The sequence below is a fragment of the Hemicordylus capensis genome, chromosome 2 (assembly GCF_027244095.1).
Source record: "Hemicordylus capensis ecotype Gifberg chromosome 2, rHemCap1.1.pri, whole genome shotgun sequence".
Taxonomy (NCBI): domain Eukaryota; kingdom Metazoa; phylum Chordata; class Lepidosauria; order Squamata; family Cordylidae; genus Hemicordylus; species Hemicordylus capensis.
In genome coordinates this window covers 413,123,870-413,150,046 of record NC_069658.1, presented here as the reverse complement: position 1 = coordinate 413,150,046, position 26,177 = coordinate 413,123,870, and the positions used below count along the sequence as shown (strand labels likewise).

Here is a 26,177-nt window from a genome sequence, read left to right as displayed (position 1 = left end):
CCGGCCCCAAAGAACGCACAGATCTTCTGTGCAGGGTCAGCTAGTAACTTATTAATACAATATTAAGATTGCAATTAATCCCTTCTTTGCTCACTTTGGAACAAGCAGCAGCTGCCTACGGGTATCTGAGCATCGCATACTTGGCTCAAGAGTCAGAAGGGATAGGCTGGAGCCCTGTCAAGCTATATTCACCACTCACCCATGGGCTGCTTACTCTTTAAAAGCAAATGCAACCAGATAGTCATGTATGCAGCATGAAACTGCAACACACCATACTTGCTTTGTCAAGCCTGGCTTCTGCTCCTTTTAGCTATGTGCAAATCGCTGACTGCCTTCCGTTTTAAAGGGAAAGCAGCCCAAATGCTGGAAGATGAGCACAAACTCATTCACAGTAGGAAGACCAACGCAAAGACTGACCCCGTCTCCACCTAGCCCAAGGCAAGGCAGCAGCAGAGAACCAGGCACCACAGGAGCAGCTTGCTTTGTCTGAGAGTAGAGTGCACTGCTTACAGTAGTGGTTGGCCCCCTTATTTTGTACACACTCATTCTTGTGCAGTTGCAAGGCCAGAAGGAATATGGGCAGTCTGGTGGTAGAGACAAAAAGAATGTTCTGTAGTGTTGTGGGAGGAACAGTGACTGAGACCACTTCTTCATTTAATATTTACAAGACTACATATGCATATTGAGAACACAACCCAATAACTGATTGCCTATGGCAGATACTTTTGTCCCATAGCAACAGAAAAACACAACACATTTTGGGCACTTACTGTTGCTTTAAAGACTTTATCCAAGTTAGAATCATCTTTCTTCCATATCTGTAAAACCTTTTAGAAAATAATAAAGTTTTTAACAGCAGCATTTGCTAAATAGTATATACATATAATTCTCAGCAGTTGACTGTACAAGGACATTTGGGATGTTATGTCTAAAGCATGCTAGTTTCTATAACTACACACAGGCAGGATGATCCTCCAGAAGAGATGCGTTGAAGCATGTGAGTTGACATATCAGCCACAACGTACAACTCCAAAAGACCCCCACATGCTCCAGAATTCTCTAAATTATGGTGTATTTATATGCAAACCCACCCCACAAAAGTCTAAATTTGATACATTATCACTTGTTGCTAGGCAAGAAGGAGCCAACGACAATACTGTATTTACCTGAATAGAAAATTAATTTCTGAATTTAAGAAGAATCCTTTTAAAAATACAGGTTAATACTGTACCATTGTTGCCCCTCCCCATCCGCTGCCATTTCCCCTCTTGAACCAATTTTTGAGCAGTAATTAGGAAAGAGGACATATAGCCCAATCATAATTTTGTTTGAACAGAAAAATGTTCTACCAGTTTCAGTTCCAATATACTGCAAAGACTGCCTGCTTATTTTGAGGTTTAGCTGCTTGACTATGTTGTATCTTTTAAAAAATGTGAATCAGGTTTCACTTATGCCTTGTGTTCTACTCTTTAAATCATGGTATTGGAGCACAGATTTACAATGGATTGCTTAAACACACATTTAATTATCTTACCAATCATAGCCTTTGGATAGTTGAGAAAATAATGGGATTTTTAAAATTAACCCATAATCGTTCTGAGCAATCTTTCTAAAAGCAACTTGGTAGATATCAAAGGATTGGTGCAAGTCTGCACAATTTTCAAAAAGCTATGGCATATGCTATCTGTGTTCTACATAGCATTAGACGAAAATTCTTAGTAAAAAGAAATTATACCTTATTGTCACGGACAACAATGAATTCTCCCGTTTCAAAGTTATACACTGCTGGACATGTAATGGTTTGGCCTTCTTTTACTGACCAGCAACCCAAAGGTTTTTGGTCAGAAACCTTAAAAAAGAAGTAAAAGTTACTGATAACTTTTAACATAATGTCATTTAGTACACCATAATAAAATATCCACCTGTTATGCAAGTTGGTAAAAACAAACAAACCCTTGAAACACATACAGAACCTTTTGTTCCCCAAACAGAACAAAACCAACAGTTTCGTCAAGAATATAAAAACGGTACAAGAAAAAACCTTTTGCAGAATTAAATGGACAGCAACTCTTCTTGTAGCAAGGGTTTCTTGGCATGCAGAAAACCTTTCAATTCCTTAGGTTCAGACTCTAGCAGCAATAATAAATCAAAGGAGCAATGGCTTTCAATTTTCCTCCCTTAGAAGAGTCAGAAAATTGGCAACAGGACATCCTAAGGTCTATACTCTTACCTCTGCTATACAATATAATTGAAAACAATGCATGCTCGTATTTATATCTATATGCCCATTTGGGTGCATTTTTCTGGATCTAGGGCACATAAAACCCCATAGCAAGGGCCAGGGGAAGGCATTTATATCCTTTAAGCCAGGGAACACAACCTTGGCTCTCCAGCTGGTTGTTGAACTACAACTTGGATCACCTCCAACCATAGTTTATTGTGACTGGGAATGATGGGTGTTGTAGTTCAACAGCATCTGGAGAGCCAAGGTTGCCTACCCCAGCTTTACGATATTGTTTGGTAAAAGCTGTGAGAACAAATAGTGCCTGCAAGGAGGAATGGTGAAGGAGAATAGCTATAAAATGAGTTTTACACTTATAACATTTGCTCTGCTTCTCTTTCCTGCCTTTCCCCAACCACAGTTCGCACCATGCAAAAATCTTCCATAGGTAAACACCACAAAAGATATGCCAATTCCCAGCACTATCCCAGGTCCAGAATATAGAGGCTCCCTACCATTCTCCCCCTCATCACAGACAGCAAAGCAAAATTACAGCATCATGCAGCAAACTTGCCGCTCCCCCAAGCCCAGATACCAAGGACGTCCTTTCATCAGTACAAACAATTCTGTACCTGGACCCATTGGCACCACCTACCATACATAAGGTCCATACACACATGCTTCCAGGAACGTGATCTATGCACTATCTGGCACCAAATGCCAAGCAACCATGTTATACCTGGCAAACGGGTTTGTCCCTTGAATATTAACGGAATGAATCAACATAAACCTGTCATCAGAAATAAGATGACAAAGAAACCCGTCGCTGAGCATTTTAACACGCATGGTCAACGTGTCCTGAAGATGGACCACCCTGGCAGCTATATGGATCGGGAAACAGCAGAGCGGGCACTTCTCAGGAAGTCCGACTGTACTGGACCAGACTCCAACGGAGACGACTGTCTCCTGGGCGTCCGTCCCCCGGCAAGAGCATCCCGACCCCTCTCCCTTGAAGAAGGCTCCCCGCAGGCTGCGGCCGCCGCCACTTCAGCACCTCGTTGGAAGGGCTTCCTGCGTTAATTCTCCAGGAACCACCCAGCCGCTGACAAAGGGGGTTATAGCGGCACGTAGGAAAGCTGCTGCTATCCAGTCCTTAACCTTTTTGGGATCCTTTCGGTGAGTTTCCGAGTGTGGCCAGTTTCTTTCCAAGGGCGGCCCCGAAAGGCGGAGGCAAAGCAGCACGCGCCGTAGAACCCGGGGCCCGAGAGCGTCAACTGCCTAAACGGCCCGCGGGGCTCCTTTACCTATATCTATATCTACCTATAGATATACCTATAGCTCCTTTACCAGATATCTGGCCCCAGCCCAGGAGTGGCTCGTCCTGATGAGCCAGGCGGCTGCCGAAGGAGGCAACTTGGATGGCTCCTCTCTTTCCTGCCCGGCCCGAGAGCCATGCTGCTTGCAGGCTGGCTGTTCATCAGGTGGAGCCTTACCTTATACAGCCTCACCGTCCTGCCCCGGTCGGTGAGAAGCACCGAGTCTCCGTCCGGCTCCAGCCCCAGCAACCCCTGGGGAAGCCCAGGCGACCCCCCAGCACCAGCCACGGTACACAACGTGAACTCCTCACAGAACGCCGCCATCTTTAAGATCGCGCGAGAACTGCGGCCAGGACTACATGGGAGTGAATCTGAATCTGAAAAGCACTGCAGGCCAGCGAGCTTCAAAGTTCAAACCCATGCAACAGAGATATGAAAATACTAGAGGGACACATCTCAGGGTCGCTTTCGGGTTTTGTAACGGAAGTCTTTTGTGCCTATTTGTTTTAATGAGAGGTTAACACTCATTGGAGTTTTACAGAACTCAATGGAGGAATCCCTGCGCAACTCTGGCAGTAGCGTCTCCACTCACAAACAAAAGATTCGCAGCAAAGGCAAAAGTTCATACTCTTTTTTTCACTCAGGTCTTGTTTCGTGTGGGAAAGGTGGTTTCTAGCTCCCACTGAGAATAATGAGCAATGAAGGCTTTATTAGACGTTCAGACTGTGTGGCACTCTAGCTTTTTCCTACATTTGTGGCTCCAATGGTTTTGATCTCTCATGGTTGAAAAGGAAGGGGCGGGAGAATTCGAACAACAGTTACATTCTCGGAAGGCACGCAGCACAGCTGTCGTTTGCAGCGCCACCTATTGGGTAAAAATGAGTGAAGGAGGCAAGCAAAGCGAGGCAGCAGGTTAGCACTTTCGGGTTAGTTTGTAATATTGACCCGGGCCCGGCGCTGTCTCGATTAGTAGAAGTTATTGAGACAGAGGTCGTCTTGCTATATTATGTTTTGATTCGCCCGAGCGACGAGAAAGCCCCATCGTGTATATTGCTAGTAGATTCACACCGGAAACTTCCCGATTTTTATCTTATCTCTGTCATTAGGTGGCCCTACTCACTAGTAGTCACTACACTCGGTGATTTTAGCCAAACCTCTCAGCCTCAGATCTCCAGCAGCAAAATGCGGGTGAAAATGCTCACTTGCTTTGCAGGGTTGTTGTGAGGATTACATCAAGATAATACAGGTGAAGTGCTTTGAACACTCAAAAAGTGTTAGACAAATGCTCAGAAAATTATTATCCATGGTCAAGTTGAATAAATTAGAACTAGCTGGGCCGGGCGCAGAGCATCTGTGCCTCCTCCGGCCCACCTCTCCCCGCTCCCCCCACTCGCCTGCCGCTTCCTGTTGTTCCCAACGGCCGGGCCGGCCTGCCACCTGCTCCTGCTGGCCAGCCACTGGTGGGGAACAGGCTGCTGGTGGGCGCAGCCCACTTCTTCACCCAACTGCAGTTCCTGGCTGGCCGTGGTTTCTGGAGGTCCCACTGCCATTGCCTCCCGCCCTCCTGCCAATTCCTGGCAGCCGCCTGCTCCCAGCAGCCACATCCCTATTTTCTCCCCTGACCCATCACTAATCAACAGCTGCTCGCAAACTCTCACGAGAGCTGCCACGCATGGGATTAGCGACAGGTACACCTAGGAGAAATAAATATATAAAAGATAGAAGATCAAAGCACACGTACATGAGGAGCTACTGCTAAACATGAATGGCACTTGGGAGCAAAAATTAAAGCAGTTGTGTTTATTTTTGCTCATCTAGTTATTTAGTGTATGTATGTATGTACATACCATACACACACACACACATGCACTCTTGCTAACTAGGCAAAGGTGTTTAAAATTGGCTCTCATTTAGTAGGGGAAAGCATTGTCCCTATTCAACCCAGCATAGCATCTCTCCAATGACTGATAGTGGTGTCTTCTTTGTGTTTCTTTTCAAAAGGTGAGCCCCTTTGGCACAGGAAGCCATTTTCTTATTCCTTTTGCTATTTAAACTGCTTTGAGGTTTCTGGTTTGAAAAGCCGTTTATAAATAACAACACAGACTGCTTCAAAAAGAATAAGACTAATCCCTGCTCTGAGGGGATCACCATCTAGTTTCTAAGGCATAAGGGAGATAACAGAGGAATGGGACGGAAACTGAGTCAGGGCCAAATGGGGAAGAATATGCAATTGTTTGAGTTACACACATTGAAGGCTTAATTACAGTAGGAAAAGGGGACTAAGGTGTTGTGTCAAGGCAGTGGTTCCCAACCGGGGGGGGGGCCTCCAGAGGTTGCTGAACTGCAATTAAATTGTAGCTGGGCCTGATTTGATTTGTGATTCAGCAACATCTGGAGGCTCCAAAGCCTTCATAGAAAGGGCGACCTTTTAAGAAGTTGGAAGGAAATCAGAGTGGAGGTATCACTCAAGTGTTCCAGGAGGCAGTTCCAAGCATTAGAGGCAGCAATAGAGAAAGGGTAGACATGTACGAGGGAGCAGGCAATTGGTGAGAGTCCTGGAGCTGGAGTAGTGAAGGTAAGAAACAGGGTATGAGGGCTGAGAGGTAGTGAGGGTATGGAACTACCCTGAAGAACTTTGAGGGCAAGGACAAAGAACTTGTCCTTGGGTCAGGAGTGGATGAGAAGCCAGAAAAAGGATTTAAAGGTGGTGGGAGGTGACACAGTTGATGCAGGTAAATAGTTTTGACAGCAGAGTGCTGAATGGGGGTGAGGGGATTGAGGCCAGCCAGTGAAAGACCATAGAGGAGAAGATTTGGTATAATCAAGGTGAGAGATAATCTAAGGGAGATCAAGACATTACCTAGTTTTGGGGCGAAGAAGAGCTGTATTCATGCAATATTGGAAAGGAAGAAGTGACAGAATTTGTTAACAAATAGAAAATGGAAGAAAAAAGGTGTGAGTGAGAGAAGTCAGAAAGTCAAGCTTTGTATATTTTCAATGCAGGTGATCCTCACATTGTTAATGGATAAGGTGGGAGAGAGTATGAGGAGAAGAGCAGGGGTGTAGCTATAACTGAGTAAAGGGGTTCAAAGAACCTGGGCCCTCCAGCTCCTGAGGGCCCCCCAGCTCCACCCCTCCCTATTTTCTTCATTATCTCCCTCACTCTGACCCTAGCTACGCCCCTGGAGAAGAGGGCTTGGAAGGAAAGCTGAGAAGTTCTGTCCTGGACATACTGACTGCACAAGTGCAGTGTTAGTCTGAATGTTAAATGTACTAGTGTGAGGATGTTGCATTAAGTCTGCTAAGTTGGAAGCTTGTGTTTTGTGCTAGCACAATGCTGTTGCATTAGTACAAGGACATTGTGTGTGTATGTTGTGCAAAGAAAGGAATGTCTGTTCCAGACTAGTCAATGCACTAGCAGATGTCCACAAGTTACACAGTGTGTTGCACAACAGGCTGCATAACACATTGCACATTATGCTGTGCAAAAGGTTTTCAGCCTTGTATATGTCCTGGAGAAGATATTTGACTGATAGTTGTACAACATTGCAGAAGTCCACAAGTTTGACACACCACAAACTTCTTAAGTATGTGCAACTTGTCTTGTTGTACTAGCAATACACTAGTCTGGATATCAGCCCCTGTTCTTGCTGTGTAAGAGCAAGGCTTGTGCAAGTGCAAAGAGAGTGAAAGAGACTGTGCAACTTTGAGCTTCTATGCAGCTACATGATCTTTTTATGTGTGTGCAACTTTGTTGCTTGCACGAACGCAGCAATAGTCTGGACATCAGTCACTGAGACAATAATGAAGCATCCAATGATCGGAAATGTGGGACTGAATGGAGGGAGAAAGTTCTGGGGTATAGAGGCAGAGCTAGGTTTCTTACTGAAAACTATGGAATTTGATGATGTCACACTGAGGCAGCATGCAGAGACTACTACGACTAAAATTAATATTTATATACTGCTCTTCAGTCAAAGTTCTCAAAGCAGTTTACCTGGAAAAATAAATAATATATAAATATAAATAAAATGGGCCCCTGTCCCCAAATGGCTCACAATCTAAAAAAAATCATAAGGTAGACACCAGAAACAGCCACTGGAGGGATACTGTGCTGGGGTTGGATAGGTCCAGTGCTTCCCCCCCTTTTGTGTCTCTTTAAAAATAATAGAATAGCAAGGGACCAATGACCAAGCCTTGAGGAAGTCTGACAAAGAGGAGAAAGAACTTCCTGTGGAAACATTGAAAGAACAATAATGGAGAAAGAGAACAATTTGAGGACAGAATCATAAAGACCTAAGGCATAGAGGGAGCCTAGTGAGAGTGATCATCTGTATCAACAACAGCAAAAAGGTCAAGAAGGGTAGGTAGGACAGAATGGAGACCTTTAGAACTAGCAAAGAGGAGATTTTTGTAAGGGCCGTTTCAGTGAAGTGCGGGGGGTAAAAGCCAGATCGGAGCCAAGCGTAGAGCTGGGGGAGAGAATGTTGAGGCAGCAGGAATAAGCAGCATGTTCCAGGAGTTTGGAGGCAAAGGGTAGAAGGGAGACTGGGTGGTAGTTGGAGAGAGAGGATATGTCCAGAAGTGGTTTTTTGAGAGTAGAGTAGGGTTGCCATATTCTGGTTCTCCAAATCCGGGTGCCTAATTCGCATATTATGTAAACTGGCTTGGAAATAATCTGCATATTCAAATTAGCAGCTGCACTTTCCAGTTGACTTGTATTTGCTCTGGATATCTACCAACAATAGTTGGGGAAGATATTTTTGTCTGGCCATTTTCACTGACATATTAACATCAGCAATCGAACAGAAAAATGCAGTTTTTAAATTAAGGCTGCAAATCTGTACACACTTATTTGAGAGAAGATCTGATTGAAACCATCGGTGCTTACTTCTAAGTAGGCATGCATTGAATGTAAAGCCAAGAAAGTCCTTCAATATTACAATACACAGCCTGATAGGCAGGTAGTGAGTCACATCAAAAACAAGCTATCCTCTCAACTGCCCGATAGAGATTAATTTACTTGTGAAAGTGGAAAACCCTCCCAGCTAGCCTCCTGTGTTCTTCCTCTCTTAATCCTAGCCAAGCAGTTGAGCAGAGTAGTGATTCCACGTTTTGCTCCATAACACGTTTTGCTTCTACAAGGGCTAGAGCTTAGTTGTTGTCTTTTAACAAAAGCTGAAATCTGGGCAAATCTGGGTGGGCTAAGCAATCCAGGTGAGATGCTTAAAATCTGGGTGATATCTGGAATTCCCGGGGGGGTATGGCAACCCTAGAGTAGAGGAGACAGTGGAAGGATTTGATGTGGACAACCAAGTAGTCCATCCATCAAGTGAGATATATGGGAAAGAGGAAAGGGTTGGGGCAGGTGAAGGAGAGCTGGGAAAGAGAGAGCTGAGCAGATGGTCAATTTTGGGGCTAAAGGAGGTAAAATCCTTCACTGGACACCTCCACATCAGACACACAATTACTTCAGTGTCTGATGTGGAGGTGTCCAGTGACTCCTCTTGTGTGGTTAAGTTGGATCAGTTCCATTCTGTGACTCCTGAAGACGTGGATGAGCTACTTGGAGTGGTGCAGCCTACCACCTGTTCAGTTGACCCTTCCCCAACATGGCTTATACTATCTGGCAGGGGGGCTGTTGTAGAAGGCCTGGAAGAGATCATAAATGTTTCTCTGAGGGAGGGCAGGATGCCTCTTTGTCTTAAGGAGGCAATTATTAGACCATTTCTGAAGAAGCCTGCCTTGGACCCCTCAGAGTTGAGTAACTACAGGCCTGTTTCCAACTTTCCGTGGCTGGGCAAGGTGATTGAGAGGGTCGTGGCTGCCCACTTCCAAACAGTCTTGGAGGAAACCAATTATCCTTTCAGACTGCCTTGGTCGGTCTTGGTCTCCAACTGGAAATTGACAGAGGAAGTGTGACTCTGTTGGTTCTTTTGAACCTCTCAGTGGCTTTCGATACTATTGACCATAGTATCCTTCTGGAGTGTCTGAGGGGGTTGGGAGTGGGAGGCTCTGATTTGCAGTGGTTCCGCTCCTACATTTCGGCAGGTTCCAGATGGTGTCCCTTGGAGACTGCTTTTCCTCAAAATCTGAACTTTTGTATGGTGTCCCTCAGGGCTCCATATTGCCTCCGTTGTTGCTTAACATCTATATGAAACTGCTGGGAGAGATCCTCAGGAGATTTGGTGCAGGGTGCTATCAGTATGCTGATGACACCCAAATCTATTTCTCCATGTCAGCCTCATCAAGAGAAGGCAAAACCTTTCTAAATGTCTGCCTGGAGGTGGTGATGGACTGGATGAGGGATAACAAACTGAGACTGAATCCAGATAAGACGGAGGTACTCATTATGCAGTGTTGAAACTCAGGAGATGAGTTTGATCTGCCATTTCTGGATGGGGTCACACTTCCTCGGAAGGAACAGGTACACATTCTGGGGGTGCTTCTGGATCCGAGCCTCTCCCTGATGTCCCAGGTTGAGGCGGTGGCCAGAGGTGCCTTCTATCAGTTTTGGTTGATATGCCAGCTGTGTCCATTTCTTGAGATAAACAACCTCAGAGCAATGGTACGTCTGCTGGTAACCTCCAGACTGGATTACTGTAATGAGCTCTATGTGGAGCTGCCTTTGTATGTTGTCCAGAAAGTACAGATAGTTCAGAATGCGGCAGCCAGGTTGGTCTCTGGGTCATCTGAGAGAGACCATATTACTCCTGTATTGAAAGAGCTACACTGGCTGCTGATAGGTTTCCGGGCAAAATACAACATGCTGGTTATAACCTATAAAGACCTAAGTGGCTTGGGCCCTGGGTATTTAAGAGAAAGTTTTCTTCGTCATTAATCCCACCGCCTATTGAGATCATCAGAAGAAGTCTGTCTGTAGTTGCCACCTGCTTGTATGGTGGCTACTCAGGGATGGGCCTTCTCCGCTGCTGCCCCGAAACTTTGGAACATACTCCCTGCTGAAATAAGAGCCTCCCCATCTTTGACAATTTAAAAAAATCTTTAAAGACACATCTGTTCACCCAGGCTTTTAATTAAATACCATTTTAATAGTTTTAACATTGTTTTAATATATTGTTTTAAGGTTTTAAATTGTTGTAATGTTTTAATTTTTTTCTGTCATTTATTTTAACCAATGTTTTAATTTCTCTGTTGTCATTATTTGTTTTAACTAATGTTTTAACTTTTATGTTGTTTTTTGTAAACCACCCGGAGATGTACGTTTTGGGTGGCATAAAAATATGTCAAAGAAAGAAAGAAAGAAATATCCAGGGCAGAGATCAAAGAAGGGAAAGGCAGAAAAGAGATGCCAAGAATTCTTAGAGCTGGTGTAGGTTGGAGAGGGGCGTTCTTTGACTAGGAGGAGATGGCAGATGAGAGGAAAGAATTAATTCATATTGGGTGTAGTCAGCCAGCTCTTTTGTTCTCCTCCAAAGGCATCCAGCTGCATGAGAGCATAAACAAAGATACTGATGGAGACAGTGAGCTAGGATGGGGATGAGAGGGGTGAACATTTTGGAGAGTGATGCAAATACTGTGCTTATCTGGTACATTTAAGCTTCCCAAACAATACAACTTGATTTCATGATGCTCTTACCCCACTGTTTACATTTTTGAGCTCTATATTCATTTATACTTGCCATTGCTGCCAACTGAGGATAATGCTTCATGCATAAGTGTGTGCCGACAATGAGGGAGGCTCACCTATTGTGTTCGCAGGACGGGGCCTTCTCAGTCATTGCCCCCAGACTTTGGAATGCTCTCCCAGTGGGCCTCCGCTCCCCTGTCTCCATCACAGTTTTTAGAAAGCAAGTAAAATCTTAACACAGGCTTTTAAATGATCATTTTTTGGTTATATTATATTATATTATATTATATTATATTATATTATATTATTTATTACATTGTACCTGTTTTTTAAACTTTTAATTAGATTTGTATTTTTATATTCTATTTTAATTCCTGTTGTGTAGTTTTTATGGTTTTATATTGTTTAAAATGTTTTTTAAACCACCTTGATATTATTTTAATGAAAGGCGGTATAACAATTTAACAATTTAAAAAATAAATAAATCTGATGGAATAGGCTCTAGTTCATGTAAGTTTATGTAACAATAAATGTTGTAGCATTTAAGATTCCACAAGACTCTGTTGTTTCAGTTGTAGCTGATTCATATGGCTGTTCCTTGGAAGTTGTTTCTGATGTATAAGTGGTATAATTGCTTGAGGGTACCTCTGTGGGTACCCTCAAGCAATTTTCATGGTGTTTCATGGTGTACTGAGGACACAGTGAGTGGCAGTTTTCCATGCTTTTGGAAAGGGCAGAGATGAGAATCGAACTGAGGACTTCTTTATTTGCAACCAGTTTCTTAGCCATTACAGCGAAGTAGCTATAATGTGGGAGAAACATCCTTTGGGAAACTGTTGCTTGTGCAAAAGCTCACGCTTCACTCTCCCACTTTTGCCTCCCTGACTCACTTGCACACCTCCTGATTGGAGGACTCATGTAGGCTTCAAGCGAGACAAGTCCTCTCCAGGAGAAAAGGGAGAGGAGTGTTAGGAAGCATCTCTCCCTCCTGCTTTTCTCCTGACAGGCTGGATAGTGCTCAGGTTTGGCCCAGCCCTCCCTCAGCCTGACTGACGGGTTCAACAGGGAGGGAAATGTTGCTGAATATCTCCCACCGCCCCGCCACTTTAAATTTTTATTGGTTTTTACAATAGCTTTAACATTTCAAATTACATTCATGTATCTAATTCTACATAAATGTTGCTGAATATCGGCTAGCTGGTCGTGAGGAGAATACGAGGGAGAAATGCTGCCTGATACCCACCCCCCTCCTCTTGTGAAGCTGAGACAGAACTGAAAACTTCTGTCTGGTGGCTACTCAGAGAAGGGCCTTCTCCATTGTTGCCTTGAGGCTTTGGAATGCACTCCCTGCTGAAATAAAAGCCTCACCATCTCGGACAACTTTTAAAAAGGCAGTTGGCATATTTGTTCACCCAGGCTTCTAATTAGACTTACAGATTCTAACATTGTGTTACATTTTAAATTAAATGTTTTAATTTTGTTTTAATTTGTACTGTTTTATTGTAAGCCTTCCAGAGACATAGGTTTTGGGTGGTATATACTGTAAATATGTTAAATGAATAGAATAGAATAAAATAAAACATAAAAGATCTTCAGTTAAAGGAGCTTAGGTACTCTTTTTTGAATCCTGCCCTTGTTAAAAAGAACAGTGTGTGTGTGTGTGTGAGAGAGAGAGAGAGAGAGAGAGACAGACAGACAGACAGACAGATAGACCAGACATGAATGGGTGAATACGAAAGATAGAACCATTTTTGGTGTTGTATGAATGTATCAGGTGACTGCAGAAAGTATATATATTTAAAATATGCTTCTGAATCAGGGGAATGTATGTGAAGCGTGTGTGAAATTGCATGTGTGTGTAGGGAGTGTGTGATGTTATTAGCATAGGAGCTAACAGTTCAAATAGATGCTTCATCAACTGAGTCAACCCAAGTTGTAAGTCCCATGAAGGCAACAACTTTGGCACCCTAAGGAAAACATTAAACAAACCTTTCAAAAACTGCTTAACTGTTGGGTCTCAGAACAGGCCCTTAATTCTATACTTCTCTGCAATAGCTGCTAAATGGACCGACCCAAATGTTTTGTTTTTCACCATGTCTTATGGTTCTTCTGCAGCAAAGACAAGGTTGGGTGGGGGAGAAGAAGATGGAAGGGGCAAGAACCCACCTTCCCTTCTTGTCCCAGGGCCCAGTCCAACCTTGTTATGTCCCTGGCCATTATAGTACATCACGATCATCATGTTGATTATGATCCTCAGATCACTTTGGAGGAGAACTGACAATTAAATCAGAAACGATGCAGTACACACTTACAGGAATTTGCAGCCCAGTCCCCAAAGAGCAATACTGAGACATAAGACTCAGCTTAATGCTTCGGCGTGGTAGTAGCAGAACAGTTTTGCAGCCCACTCTTATGCATGTTGATTTGGAAGTTCCTCTGTATTAAATGGGACTTAGTTCCATAAACCTTGCATGGGAGCAGGGGCATAGCTAAAATTGAGCGAAAGGGTTCAAAGAACACGGGACCCCAAGTCCTGAGGGCCCTAGAGCTCCATCCCTCCCTATATTCTTCATTATCTCCCTCACTCTGGGGGACCACCAGAGAGAGGGATGAACATAGCACCTTCTCCCCTAGCTATGCCCCTGCATGGGAGTACAGCTTTAATGTGGTTACTTTCAAGGCTCCATTTGTAAGAGGGCAGATGTCTGGACGTCACACCTTTTAGTCTGGATGTTCTTCCTAATCCTAGGTGTGGCACCATGATTATGATTCCCTAGCCGCAAGAGAAAGCTATGATGGTACCTCTTCAAAGACATGTTTTTCTTTATGACGTCGTATGTCCCATGGATGAGTCCTGGCAAGGAAAACAAGTTTAGGGATAAGCCCTCACCAAATCTATGCTCAGAATAGGTTAGTAGTTGAGCTTTTAATCAGCAAGGTTTAACTCTTAATACTTTTTATCTGCTACTGTTATTTTTAATAGTGTTGTTATTTGTTTGTATTGTTGCATACTACCTTGGCTATGATGGAAAGGTGGCATATATACTTCTTTGGTGTGTTCTCTGTCTGTCACACAACCCATATGTGACCACCATAAGAACCTCAGTTACAGGTAAGCAACCTGTTGTTATAAAATAAAATATTGACCCTTCTGCAGAACTTAAATATTATTTAGGGAAAATACAATTTCAGAGAAAACATTTAAAGTGGTGAGGCAGATATTTACTTTCCCGTCATAGGACTATTTCATATTTTTATATACAGACACACTTTTTGTTGTTGTTCTGTTGTGCCATTCAAGGCGACTGCCTCACTTTTCCTCAAGGTGGGGCTGGCTCCACATACTTCTAAGTAGGTATGTTTAGGACTGCAGACTTAGAATTGTCTTTGGTTATGGTATCCATTATGTATAGCCTATGTATATTAAATGAGACTTTCGCCCCAGCTCTTCAAATAGTCATATGGATGGTTGATCATGCCAGAGGTTTCATTTAAATGTAGATGAGTTCTACTGCATCTGATAAAAGAAAAGGCTTCAGAAATGATCAGCCTACACGAAGGCATGCAGTTCTATTATTTCAGAAATATGTTTGAATTAAACACATTGCTTCTTTATCTGATAAACCTGGCTGCAGGAGAAGTTTCATTAAAAATGTATTGTTTTGGGATTTCTTGTGTGCAGAAGCACAGACCTTTTCTGTAATGGGAACTAGAACAGGTTCCTAATTTTGTAACTTATGTGGATATAAAATACAACATTTTGCTGATTCTTTTAAAAGTAAACTGGATGCCCCCTTTCAAAATAATATAGTGAGCAATTTGGCTAAAGAGAGTTTTTCAGTCTTATGGTAAGGACTGTTATTGACAAAATATGTGCTTTTAATACACAGGCAGCTGCAGTAATGAAGAATCAGACAGCACTACCTTGTAGGAAAAGGTTGGTTGGTCATATATACATTTGTAGATGTGCTGTTTTGCAACCTTGACTACTCTGTGTCAAAGTATTGGGAAACCACAGTCAACCACAGGTTGGTTTTCAGTTGCCACAAATGCGCACAGTGAAACAGATGCATGTGAGATCACCACATGTGACATGCAGTCTGCACATCTTTTCTACATAAATTTATTATTTCTCAGAACTGTTGTCTATGTGACTGTTTGTCACCTTTAAAGCTCTCCATCTTTCACTGCCAGTGACAAAAAAGGGGGAGGAGAAGGATGAATACTGTTTCATCACCCTATACTAGAATAAAGACTCAATTCCTTTGTCTCTGTTTGATCAAATATAGACAGGTTTCTTACCTGTAACCATAGTTAGAGTGGTCTTCTGTGCATTCACACTTGGGTATGCGACTGTGCAGAGCCATGAAATCAGAACTTTCCAGAGCTTCACCTTATAAGGAAAAAAGAGCAGGAAAATGATCCCCCCAGTGGTTAGACTTCCTCCTTACCTCAGTCTAGGAGACTGCCTCAACCAAGTTGGGAATTTTAAAGTAAGGCTGCAGTGGGAAGGTTGAGAGGGAAATGTAAATGTACAGAATACCAACCGAAGAATGACGGTTACAGGTAAGAAACTTGTCCTCCTTCTTTGTGGTCTCTGTGCATCACACTTGGGATAACAGCACGCTAGTCTTACCTGGATGGAGGGAGCAGTATTATTGGCAAACTGAGAGGAGAACCCTGGAACCAAAGGAGGCCTGTGAATGGGATTTGACGTCCAGGGCTTAGTGACGAATAAATGTAAACTATTGTGACCAGATCACTGCCTTGCAGATGTAATCTAGTGGGATTCCATTCCAAAATGCTATAGACATGGCTACTGCTCTCTTTGAGTGAGCCTGAATGGGGCAAGGCAAAGTCTGTTCGGCTAGTTGGTAAGTGAAAGTGATGGCTTCTTTGACCCAAACTGCAATCCTCTGAGCAGAAACTGCGAGCCCTTTGGTATGGCCTGCATAGCTGATGAATAGCGACTGAGTTTTATGGAAGGGCTTGGTTCTTTCGAGAGATAGAGATAGAGCCCTCCTGACATCCAGAGAGTGATATGCTCTATCCATGACTGATGTAGGGTCTGGATAGAAGGTTGATAAGCAGATGTCTTGAGCCAGGTGGAAACTCGAGATGACCTTGGGTAGAAAACTGAGGTCTGCTCAAAACATGAACCTATCTTTGTGAAATATAAGGTAGAGAGAGTTGCATCTCAGGACCTTAAACTCACTAACCCTCCTGGCTGAGGTAACTGCAACTAGAAATACCCCTTGAGGGTAAGTAGTTTAAGGCTGCATGAGGATCACAGTTCAAATGGATGCTTCATCAACTGAGTTGACTCAGGTTGTAAATCCCATGAAGGTTCTGGTGGGGTTTTATCCAAAGGGTCTTCAGCTACTTCCTCTCCTGCAGAGCTGGTTGTTTCCATTGCCATGATTGGAGCTTCTGAGTCCATTCCAAAACTACCTTGGTTTTTTGTGTGTGTCATCCTCCAGAGGATTGTTGGGTGGTTCAGAATGTTTTGTTGATATGGGGTGGTGGTTGTTCCTCTGAATTGGTAGAGGTTGTTGCATTAGGAGGTTGGATTAGTTTCTCCTGCAATGCAGGTCTGCATGGCTTTTCTCCCCTATGATCAGGACTCCTTCGAGGTGAGCATGCTTGAGGGGATCTAGAAGGAGATCTAGAACAAGTATGGGACCTAGATCTATGACAATGGCGGTGGCAGCTGTATCTTTCCCGGTAGACATGCGGGGGTAGCCATAAGAGTAGTAGTGACGTTATGGTGCGTAGAATTCATAACAAGGGTCACCATACCATGGTCTAGGTCTGTAAAACTCATCATACTCCCAAACACCCTGAGAGGAGTGGGAGTTACGAGTGTCAGGGGATTGGTGTGTGTGCCGGTCCCAGTGCCTTCAGCTTTGTCCCCATATTCGTGTCTGAAGTGCTCTTTGTGATTGGAGTGAGGTCTCTGTGGAGACTCTGTAGGGTAGAGAGGCAATTCCATCGACTGTAGAGTGGCCCCTTTTATTCATTGAGTTCTCATCAGAAACCTCTGGGTGGGCATCAATGTCAGAGAAAGGTCCACAAGGCTGTTCAAGGCTATTTAAAACTGAGCCCGATGAAGATCTCAGGGATGGTGGTTGAGGTTCTGGAGAGCACATGGTTGGGATGATTGGTGCTCTTCATGTAGGTGTTTCCTCTTTTTCTTTTTTGGTGGCAGTTCCCCTCCTGGGGCATCAGCCTCAGCTGGGTGCTTCTTTTTCACTGCTTTTGGCAAAATTGTGGTTTGTCCTGGCCCTATAGCTGATTGTTTTTGTTGCACACTTTCCCTTTAAGATGCTGCTTTGCCACACTATCAGAAACCAAGGTGGTTTCGTTGGCTGGTTGGAACCCAAAGCTCCCTTCAGGTTCAATGAAGTGGAAGTCACGTGCAGTAGTGATATTGGAGGAGTTGGTGCTGATGGGGGAAGAGGCTGCTGCCGTTGGCCCTAGTACCGATGCAGGCCGTGTCAGGATTGGTCACATTGGACACAGCCCCATGTTGGGTGTTTAAGGGGGCTCAAATATTGGAGCCTCAGCCTGATCAGGGCTTGGGGAATAGGTATAGTGCCTGGATCAGCCTGCATGTTCTATTTATTTATTTATTTATTTATTTATTTCCCCAAACTTTCGTCTCTGGGCGGTTTTTAAGCACAATTCTGTCTTTAGATGCTGGCTTTACAACCGTTTCTGTTTCTGAGCCACTCAAGAGCTTTGTACTCACCACAGAAATGCTCACTTGGAGGGTCTTCTCCCACAATAACACTCCCAGCCAGTCTGTTTTGGGCCTGTTTTGTGACTCTGAAACAGATCTTGCACAGATCTGCTTGATGGGTTTCCCACAGGCACAACACTTAGTATGCCAGTTAGATGTAGGGATCTTTGAGAGGCACTCCACACAATATTTAAAAGTTACTTTGATGGCTGCAGCCATAGGTCACCCTTGGCCTGAAAGGGGGTGGGGGAAGGACCGAGTAAAACAAAGACGCTAATTCAAAGAGAGAAGACTATAACAAAATGACAGAAATAAGAATAAAGAGTTAAAACTCGGGTATAACTTATCGTTTTCTCAACAGGTAAAGCAGAGGAAAAATTCCAAAGACCTGATCGAGTGGTGGTTGATGAAAGACTGAGGTAGGGAGGTAGTTTAACCACTGGGGGTGGGGAGGATTGTTTTCCTACTCTTTTTTTCCTTATAAGGTGAAGCTCTGCAAAGTTCCAGTTTTGTGGCTCTGCACAGGCACATACCCAAATGTGATGCACAGAGATCACAAAGAAAGACTACATTTCAGTGCGTTCCTTTAGCAATGGAGATGCACTGCACTCAGGTCTTAGACAAAACAGTAGACAGAGTATGGAAATACTTACATTGATAATGTTTGTGATGAGGCAACTTCCATTTGACACAAACACTAGAACTTCTTCAGCATGAGGTACATATGCCCTGAGCACATCAATTAATCCAGAATTAAACTTGTTTTAGCTCATGGAAACATTCCAGTTTTACCTCTTTATGGATTGCTAGTTTGTGGGTCTAACAAAAAAATTGGGGAGGTGGCAGAAAAATGTGAAACACAACTTACTGTGCTATGCTTTCCAGATCTCCAGCTGTCCAGCAATGGGCCCCCCAAACCCCAATTCAGCTTATTTTCCATGAAAAATCACAGGATTTTTTTGTACAAGAGAGCAACAAAATGGCTTCATTTAGCAAAATGGAGGCTGGAAATGACCTTGGAGGTCCTTTCCAGACATCCAGAAACCGTGGATTTTAAAAACTGCCTATAATGAGGTTGGGTCTATATAGCCTGACTACGGCCAAAACCGTGGATGCCAGGACCATATATATATATGACAGGAAGCCCTCAGGTTTCCCAGGGCTTGCATAGAGAATCCTTAGAGTCTTCTTAGTGTTCCATTTCACATTAAAGTGAAGCTAACTTCAGAGTGGCATGATAATTGTTTTCACTCGCAGAATTGTCTTAGCCATAACTGAGAGGCACCAAAATATAATTGAAAATGTTCATTGGGTATTCTATAATGTCTAGTTAACCAGGTGTTAACTCCCTTATTTCAGGCTTCCATAGACATGGAAGATTTGAAGAAGGGAAAAATCATAAATATGGCTAAATCCTGGATCTTGGATAACACAAAAAGAAAACAGACAGCCTTGAAAGAAGATTGCTTGGTAATTTATTTACAACAGAATGTAAGAAAAGGCAAATTTAAAAACAATAATAAATAAATGAAAAAGCAAGAACTAAGTTGTGTGGAAACTATGAGACTCAAATCCTTCTGTTTTGCCTTGTATTGTTTAACACTAGGCTTCTTGGTCCTTCTTTCATGGAACTAGCTCATCTAACCAACGTAACTATTCTTATCATCAAAAACACTAATATTATACACAACATTCAAAGTCACAATGATTGCCACAGAAATGAAAGAAAAACTCATTTCTATCAGTAACATTCAAAAATTAGAGGAGACTAATTCAAAGACCATGCTGTCCACATAAAGGAAAAAGAGAGAGTAAAAGGTAGCTAGCTTCAAGCCTTTATGAATCATGTAAATTAAGTCTGAATAACGGCAATTGGCAAGTTCCTATCGACAAGTTGATGTATTCTCCCCTATTGCATTTACTAGCTGAAATGAGGTGCAAACATTTGATGTATTTTAAATGACAGCATGTTTTAAAATTCCAGTGCAGCAAACCACAATGTGTTATTACATTAATTTAGCTTCTCTTATTACTGTTCAGATTAAAACCACAGAATATTTGCTTTCCATTCTTACATTAGCAAGCCTTTTAAACATTTCCGTTAAAGGATGAAACATTATTTGCTAAAACAGAAATCTGGAGAAAGGTCTGTAGATGCATATCTCAAACCATGTATTCTAGAGGAGCACTACTGAAGATAGTGGGACTTTTTCTCCAGTAAATTGTCTTGAGAATCACATTCTGGAAGCTGCTCCTCACCCCACCCCCTGTAGATTTCCCAGATATGCAAGCTTAAGACCAATGGTATCACTGGCAGATGTTTACTTGAAGAGTGGAGGAGCTCAGCTTCATCTTAGGGTGGGTTAATGTATGCCGCACATGTATATCATACACAGCAAACATGTGAAGCGTAGACACAATAAGTGAGTCTTTAAATGCCCATTGGTTCCCAGACACAATCAAGATCCCCAGACACAAGTATATGGACTTCTAAAGACTTATCTCAGTCAAGGTTTGTGCAGCAAACAATTGCTCTATGTACGCAGGTGTTTCCTGTAAGGCATGAAGCAGCTCTTACTGAGGCTGCACAGCTTTGAAGAACCTTTCTTGCTTCGATGAATATATTTTACCTGTGCTGCCAGGATTGAAACTTTTAAGTTGACTCTGTATCAAGGACAGGAACGGTTAATGTAAAAAGTAGAAAAATATTAGCTTCAAAACAGACTCAGGATTGCCAGTCATGAGAAGGGGCAAAGGGATGATGCCGTTGCTATGTAACTATCCTTTAGTTTTGCTCTGCTGCACCACTCTTTAAAGAGAATACCTTCTGAAATGACTTTGTTCCACAACATAAAGATCCACAGATCTGTCTGTTCCTCACACAGACACCTATGGATATACAGCAATTCTTGTACAAACTGATTCAGACAAATCAGCAATGAAATCTGCCCGTTTTTTAAAATGTAAAAGACATGTTAGTGCAAAAAATATATACTAGAAATTTAATTTAGTTATCCTTGTGTTGGAAATATTTTTAAAATATGTCATAGCATTAAAAAAAAGAGCAATGAAATAATTATAGATACCTTAATGGCAAAATCAGTGAAGTTAAAAAAAGCATAGCACAGGATTATTATGCAGTTTATGAAAAGCATAGGATAGATTATCACTTCTGTACTCCAGAAATATAATAACTTATTTCTGTTAGCCCCTACCATTATAAAGACGGAGCCAGAGGCAAATATGGATTGTGCTAGCTATCATTTAGACATGCAGTGGATCAGAAGTGTTTTATGTCTATTTGTTAAGCACCAAATTCTGATAGCACATCTAAATTGAACAAATGCTGTGACAGCTACAGCATTAAGTGGAGGAGGTATCGCAGAAGAGGTTTTTTTTAATGGCAATTGACTACCTTTCTCTTTTTCAGATTTGTACTACGCAGTCTTTTAACTAGAATCTTCAAGATATGTTATTCATTTACACAAATGTCTAATCTTTCTAAACTAAATTAACACACTATACAGTGGGAAGTAAGCTAAAAAAACCTGAACACAATAAAGCAGTTTAATGCCTTGTTCTATTGACTTGTGCAAAGGAGATAAAAGGATAGCAGTATGTCTGTCTACAGAATTATCACGATTAAATTGGTAGTAATATGCATGTCTCTTAGCTATGGCCACATGCTGATTTAGGGTATTTTTAAATACAGAAAAAGCTTATGATAATAAGAAAATATATATATATACAATCACACAGAACACTAGGACGTTGAAAAAGATGGAAAAAAGATAAAATGAACAATAATTGAAAGCATGAAGCTACTTACCAAGTACTACTGAATTATGTTGGCCTGGGTTTTTGAAGCATTCCAACCCACACAGTGCATTCTGTTCTCCCACTTTATCCTTCCATTACTAACACTAACCTTCTAAAAACACCCACTTTAGTATTTACTATTTAAACAAAGAGCCACTTGGAAGTTGGTGGGGAATTTAAGCCAGTTACACTTTTTCACACGCAATATCATGCTACCATGCTTGCTAGAAATATCCACTAATTTGTTTGCCATTATGTGAAGAGTTTTAACACCCTGAGGTCTGTATCTATATTTCTGTATGCCTCTGACAGCACAAGGGTATAATCGCACTACAAGTTTGACACATTCACCACTCAACAAGGCCAGATATCAATTGGACAGGGCTAAATGTTAAGAGCATTAGTTAAAGTGAACTGTTAAGGATTAAAAGAGTGTTAAATGAATTATGTACTCAGTGATTAGCAATGGTGGGATGATTTATGTCAGAAAAGGAAAGGGCTCCTAAGTTTAATTTTTACACGTTATGGCATGGAGAAACTGCTTTCATTCCTGAGACTGAAGGGTGAAGCTGATAACAGCCCAGATAAATCTCATCTTTTCCCCAAATGTATGACAGGGTATGATGGTATTATAATTCCCCTTGGTTACCATAGCCAAGAGAAGGAGAAACTCTTTCCTACTCTTGTTGGAAAGGCCACTTAACCTGAAAGCAGTTCAGGAACTGGTCGTCTTTTCTTGCTTCTTTAGAAAATCTCCACATTAACTTTCTCATAATCTTTTGAGCATTCTTGTGCTCTATAAAACAAGGACTGGGTGTTGAATGTAGGTTGCCCAGTTACACGAGATATTCCTTTCCCTCCTTGAATTCAGTGACTGACAATCACAGCCATGTTGGCCAGCATCCAGACTAGCGTTGCGTTACTGCAAGGACATGGCGCAAGGTAGTTCTGCAAGAACAGGAGCTTCTGTTCCAGACTAGTGTTGTGCTTGCATAAAATGTTGCACATCCTGTTTCATGACATTTGTTGCACAAGCACTTTGGTACCATTACCAGTTGCACATCTTCCTGCAGCACTGCAGCTTTTCATGGCTCCACAGACTTAAGGATGCACAACTTCTTTGGTTGTACTAGCACAACCCGAGTCTGGCTGTCAGCCACCAAATGCTATTGGTCCTTATATTGAGAATGAAAATTCTCACACCCATGAACAGGGCAAAGGCTGCTGACCATCAGCTTTGGTTGAAGTGGTACAACTATTTAAATAATTGTTTAGGACTTTTTGAGAATTTTAGTCAAGACTCAGTATTCCAATATATTATATTCTTGCTTGCTTCAGGAGTTTAAGCAAGGGAAAGAGACCTTCTAAAGAAGGCACATGTCCTCCTTGCCCCTCTGAATGGCCAAACCTTTGTTTCTAACCTTTCTCAGCAATTTTCATCACGACCACAGCTGACTCCCTCACCTCGCATACACACCTTCTCCTCCATACTATTTCTTATAGGGACAGGAGAACTAGACAGGCCATGGGGAGCCCAGAAGCAGTGAGAAAGAATACAAGGATCCCACATATTAGACTAGTTCTCACGAGCAGCAGGAGGGTAGGACAAGCATCCTACTCAGGTTTGGGAGCTGTGCGCACTCCTGTTTTGCAAATCTGTGAGAGTAAAAAGCAAGGTAGGAGGCAGGGTAAGTGATCATGTGCAAGCCTCCCATTGGACAAGAGGGCTCCCCCCCACCTCATTATTTATTTATTAATTGTATACAACATGCCAAATTTACATCTCTGGGTGGTGGTTTAAAATATAAAACAAATTAAAACATTTTAAAACAACACTTTTAGTTAAAAATGAATGCGTCTTAAGACTTTAAAAGCTGCCATATGGAGTGGCATTTATTTCAGCAGAGAGCACATTTCAGAGTCTTGGAGGTGGCAACATAGAGGGCCTGTCCCTGACAAACTGGTGGCAACTGCAGATAGACATCTCTGAATTATCTCAATGGGTAATGGGACTTATAGTGAAGAAGACATTCTCTTAAATACCCTGGGCCTATGCTGTTTAGGGTTGTATAGGTTATAACCAGTACAGGTTGAGTATCCCTAATCCGGACATCTGAAATCCGGAATGCTCCAAAATCACCATGGTGTGCGCTCGCAGCACCAACTCGTTGCGTCTGAGTGCCTCGTAACAAAACAAAGAACAAAACACCCCAGCTCACTCGCTCTGGTGCTAGAGAAGAAGGCGAGTGGGGGAGAACAAGCCCAGCAGCTGGAGCAGCCGTTGCCGCAGTGTAAATCGAGGACAGGAAGGAAAAGGAGTGGAGGGGGATGAGGGAGGGTGGGATGATAGGGGAAAGCCCCTCTCCACTCCCTGCTCAGTTTGGCGCCTGCTCTGTTTTGTAAAGGTACAGTACAGTGTATTGTTGAAAATGTCAAAAAGGCCTGCAGATACCCCTATGGGTAACAGTGATAAGAAGCATTTATGTTTACCTATAGCACAGAAAGTAAAGCTGTTGTTTAGACTTGGAGCCCATTTCCAAGAGTACAGTACATTACAGTATGCAAATATTCCAAAATCCGGAAAAGTCAGAAATCCAGAACACTTCTGGTCCCAAGCAGTTCGGATAAGGGATACTCAACCTGTATCTTGTATTTTGCCTGAAAACATATTGGTAGCCAGTGTAGTTCTAACTGGGTACAGCTGCAGGATAGAATGGAGCCCTCCTACCCAGTGTGACCTTCACACATGATCACTTTCCCTTCCTCCTACCTTGCTTTTTACTTGCACGTGACTGCAAAACAGGAGCATGCACAGCACCCAAATCTGGTTAGGACGCTTGCTATATCCCATTGCTGCTTGTGAGAATCAGCCTATTCTCTTGCCTCATCAGCTCTTTTCAGGAAATAGATATTTTGAGAAATAGAGGGATGGCGACACCCCCCACAAAAATAGTGCAAAGAGGGAGGGGAGCTGGGGAAATGAAGAGTTTGCCTCTCCTGTTTGATTCCCTGTCTTCCTTCAGTTTTTACAACCCCTCTCATACCTTACTGCCTCTAGATTCTGTCTCTCAGAAATTGAGAAGGAAGGTTGGTAGCAGAGAGGCTAGGCAACACAGAAGTTCTGATCTGGCTCAGGGTCTGGTATTTCTCTTCCCTACATAGACACATTCTCATATGTTTAGGAGCTTCAAATCAGTAGGTAACCATCCTACTCCATCATTAGTAGAGTGAAATAGTTTTTAGCTTCAATACTTTTTTTAATACCTGCCCAAAATCTTTAAGAAAACAGCCTAAACATTTCCTCAGATATTAACAGGATTTTGGCTCAGGAACACGTAGCGGGTTTCATTGCAGTCCATAACAATTTGGATAAACTGAATTTGTAAGGAATGACAACCTTATTTGGATATTCTCATCTCATTTGGGTTCTGTAGGCTATGTAATTGCTTGTATTTCCACCTTTATACCTGAAAGAAGACTCTCTAATACCAACACAGTAAAGCTATACAACTGCATACAATAAAAAGGAGTCATAAATTTTGTGCAAGATACAAATAGTTCAAGGGTCTCAAAATAAGTATAATGAATTACAACCAGAGCTGGAGCACACTGGTTCTTCAAATTTAAAGACCTTAAAGTGTGCATTAGCTACCCTTCAAATCCTGAGTTGTGTTCAGTAAATCAGGAATCTGAATAATTACTGTTGGTATTCAAGTGTTTATCAGTGAGTAGCCGTTCAAAGTTTACTTTAAGGTGCACTTGGCCTGAGAGTAGAAAGGATTTTAGAAATTGAGATATAATGGCTTGAAATGAGAAATGTTGTCAGTCGAACCTGTCCCTAAATAGTTGTTCATTTTCTTAAGATGTCTTTGCCAGCTTTATAAAATCCTTACAACATCTCTAATCACAAATATCATTACTCTATATTATGCGAATATGTTCATTTACTACAGTTGCTATGAAGAGATTTATTTTGCCTTGGCAAGCTATTTCATTTTGTGTTGACAGCAACATCTGTCATATGGCTTAGAGCTTTAGTTTGGGAATCAGAGCACATGAGCTATGTTCTTGCATGCACTTAGCTAACTAGTTTAACAGACAAGCCTGAGGGGGGCAGGGGAAGTCATCCTTCCAGATCAGTAAAATTTGTTTAAATAAAACGACGACCATGAACTTTGCAAATGCTGTTCTGTCAGTCATGGCTTGTCATAAGAAAACATGCTGGGTTTAGAGAGCTTTTTTGTCTGGATCTGGCAGCGTGAGAGTTTCTGGGGCAGATTTTTTCCGTGGTCGGTCTTTGGGAGCGGCTAGGAATTCAGGTGCATCTGTAGACAGAGGTGTAGATGGAGCACTAGAAGGAGCACTGCGGATTGAAGATGGGAGGGAGACATTTGAGATTGATATTGCAGGAGGAAAGATCCCAATTTTCTTGTTGGTGGCTTCCTGAGTTGCTCTTTCAAACTCTCGGACTTCATCCATAGTCATGTC

At 42.4% G+C, this 26,177-nt stretch overlaps 2 protein-coding genes and 1 long non-coding RNA gene across 6 annotated transcripts in view; 1 reads left to right on the top strand and 2 right to left on the bottom strand.

Moving 5' to 3' along the window:
* The window catches only part of NOL11 (nucleolar protein 11), a 52,233-nt gene extending 48,288 nt beyond the window's left edge, over positions 1 to 3,945 (bottom strand). Inside the window, exons 1-3 of one of the 3 annotated variants that reach the window (XM_053300510.1) lie at positions 3,715 to 3,945; positions 1,736 to 1,849; positions 771 to 827 (exon numbers count right to left, since the gene is read on the bottom strand). In XM_053300510.1, the coding sequence (XP_053156485.1) occupies positions 771 to 827; positions 1,736 to 1,849; positions 3,715 to 3,861 (318 nt within the window). In that variant the 5' untranslated portion in view covers positions 3,862 to 3,945. The other 2 variants (XM_053300511.1, XM_053300512.1) reach the window with 2 other exon arrangements.
* Positions 3,849 to 19,412, top strand: LOC128346816 (uncharacterized). 2 transcript variants are annotated; one of them, XR_008317224.1, is made up of 6 exons: positions 3,849 to 4,449; positions 13,878 to 14,038; positions 14,162 to 14,240; positions 15,019 to 15,065; positions 18,232 to 18,289; positions 19,230 to 19,412. It is a non-coding gene; the product is annotated as an uncharacterized LOC128346816 (long non-coding RNA). The 2 variants fall into 2 exon arrangements; XR_008317223.1 differs by lacking the exon at positions 13,878 to 14,038.
* PITPNC1 (phosphatidylinositol transfer protein cytoplasmic 1) overlaps positions 19,323 to 26,177 on the bottom strand; it is a 231,697-nt gene continuing 224,842 nt past the window's right edge. Inside the window, exon 9 of the mRNA XM_053300514.1 lies at positions 19,323 to 26,176. Coding sequence (XP_053156489.1) covers positions 25,917 to 26,176 — 260 coding nt within the window. The 3' untranslated portion in view covers positions 19,323 to 25,916. The remainder of the gene's footprint in view (position 26,177) is intronic.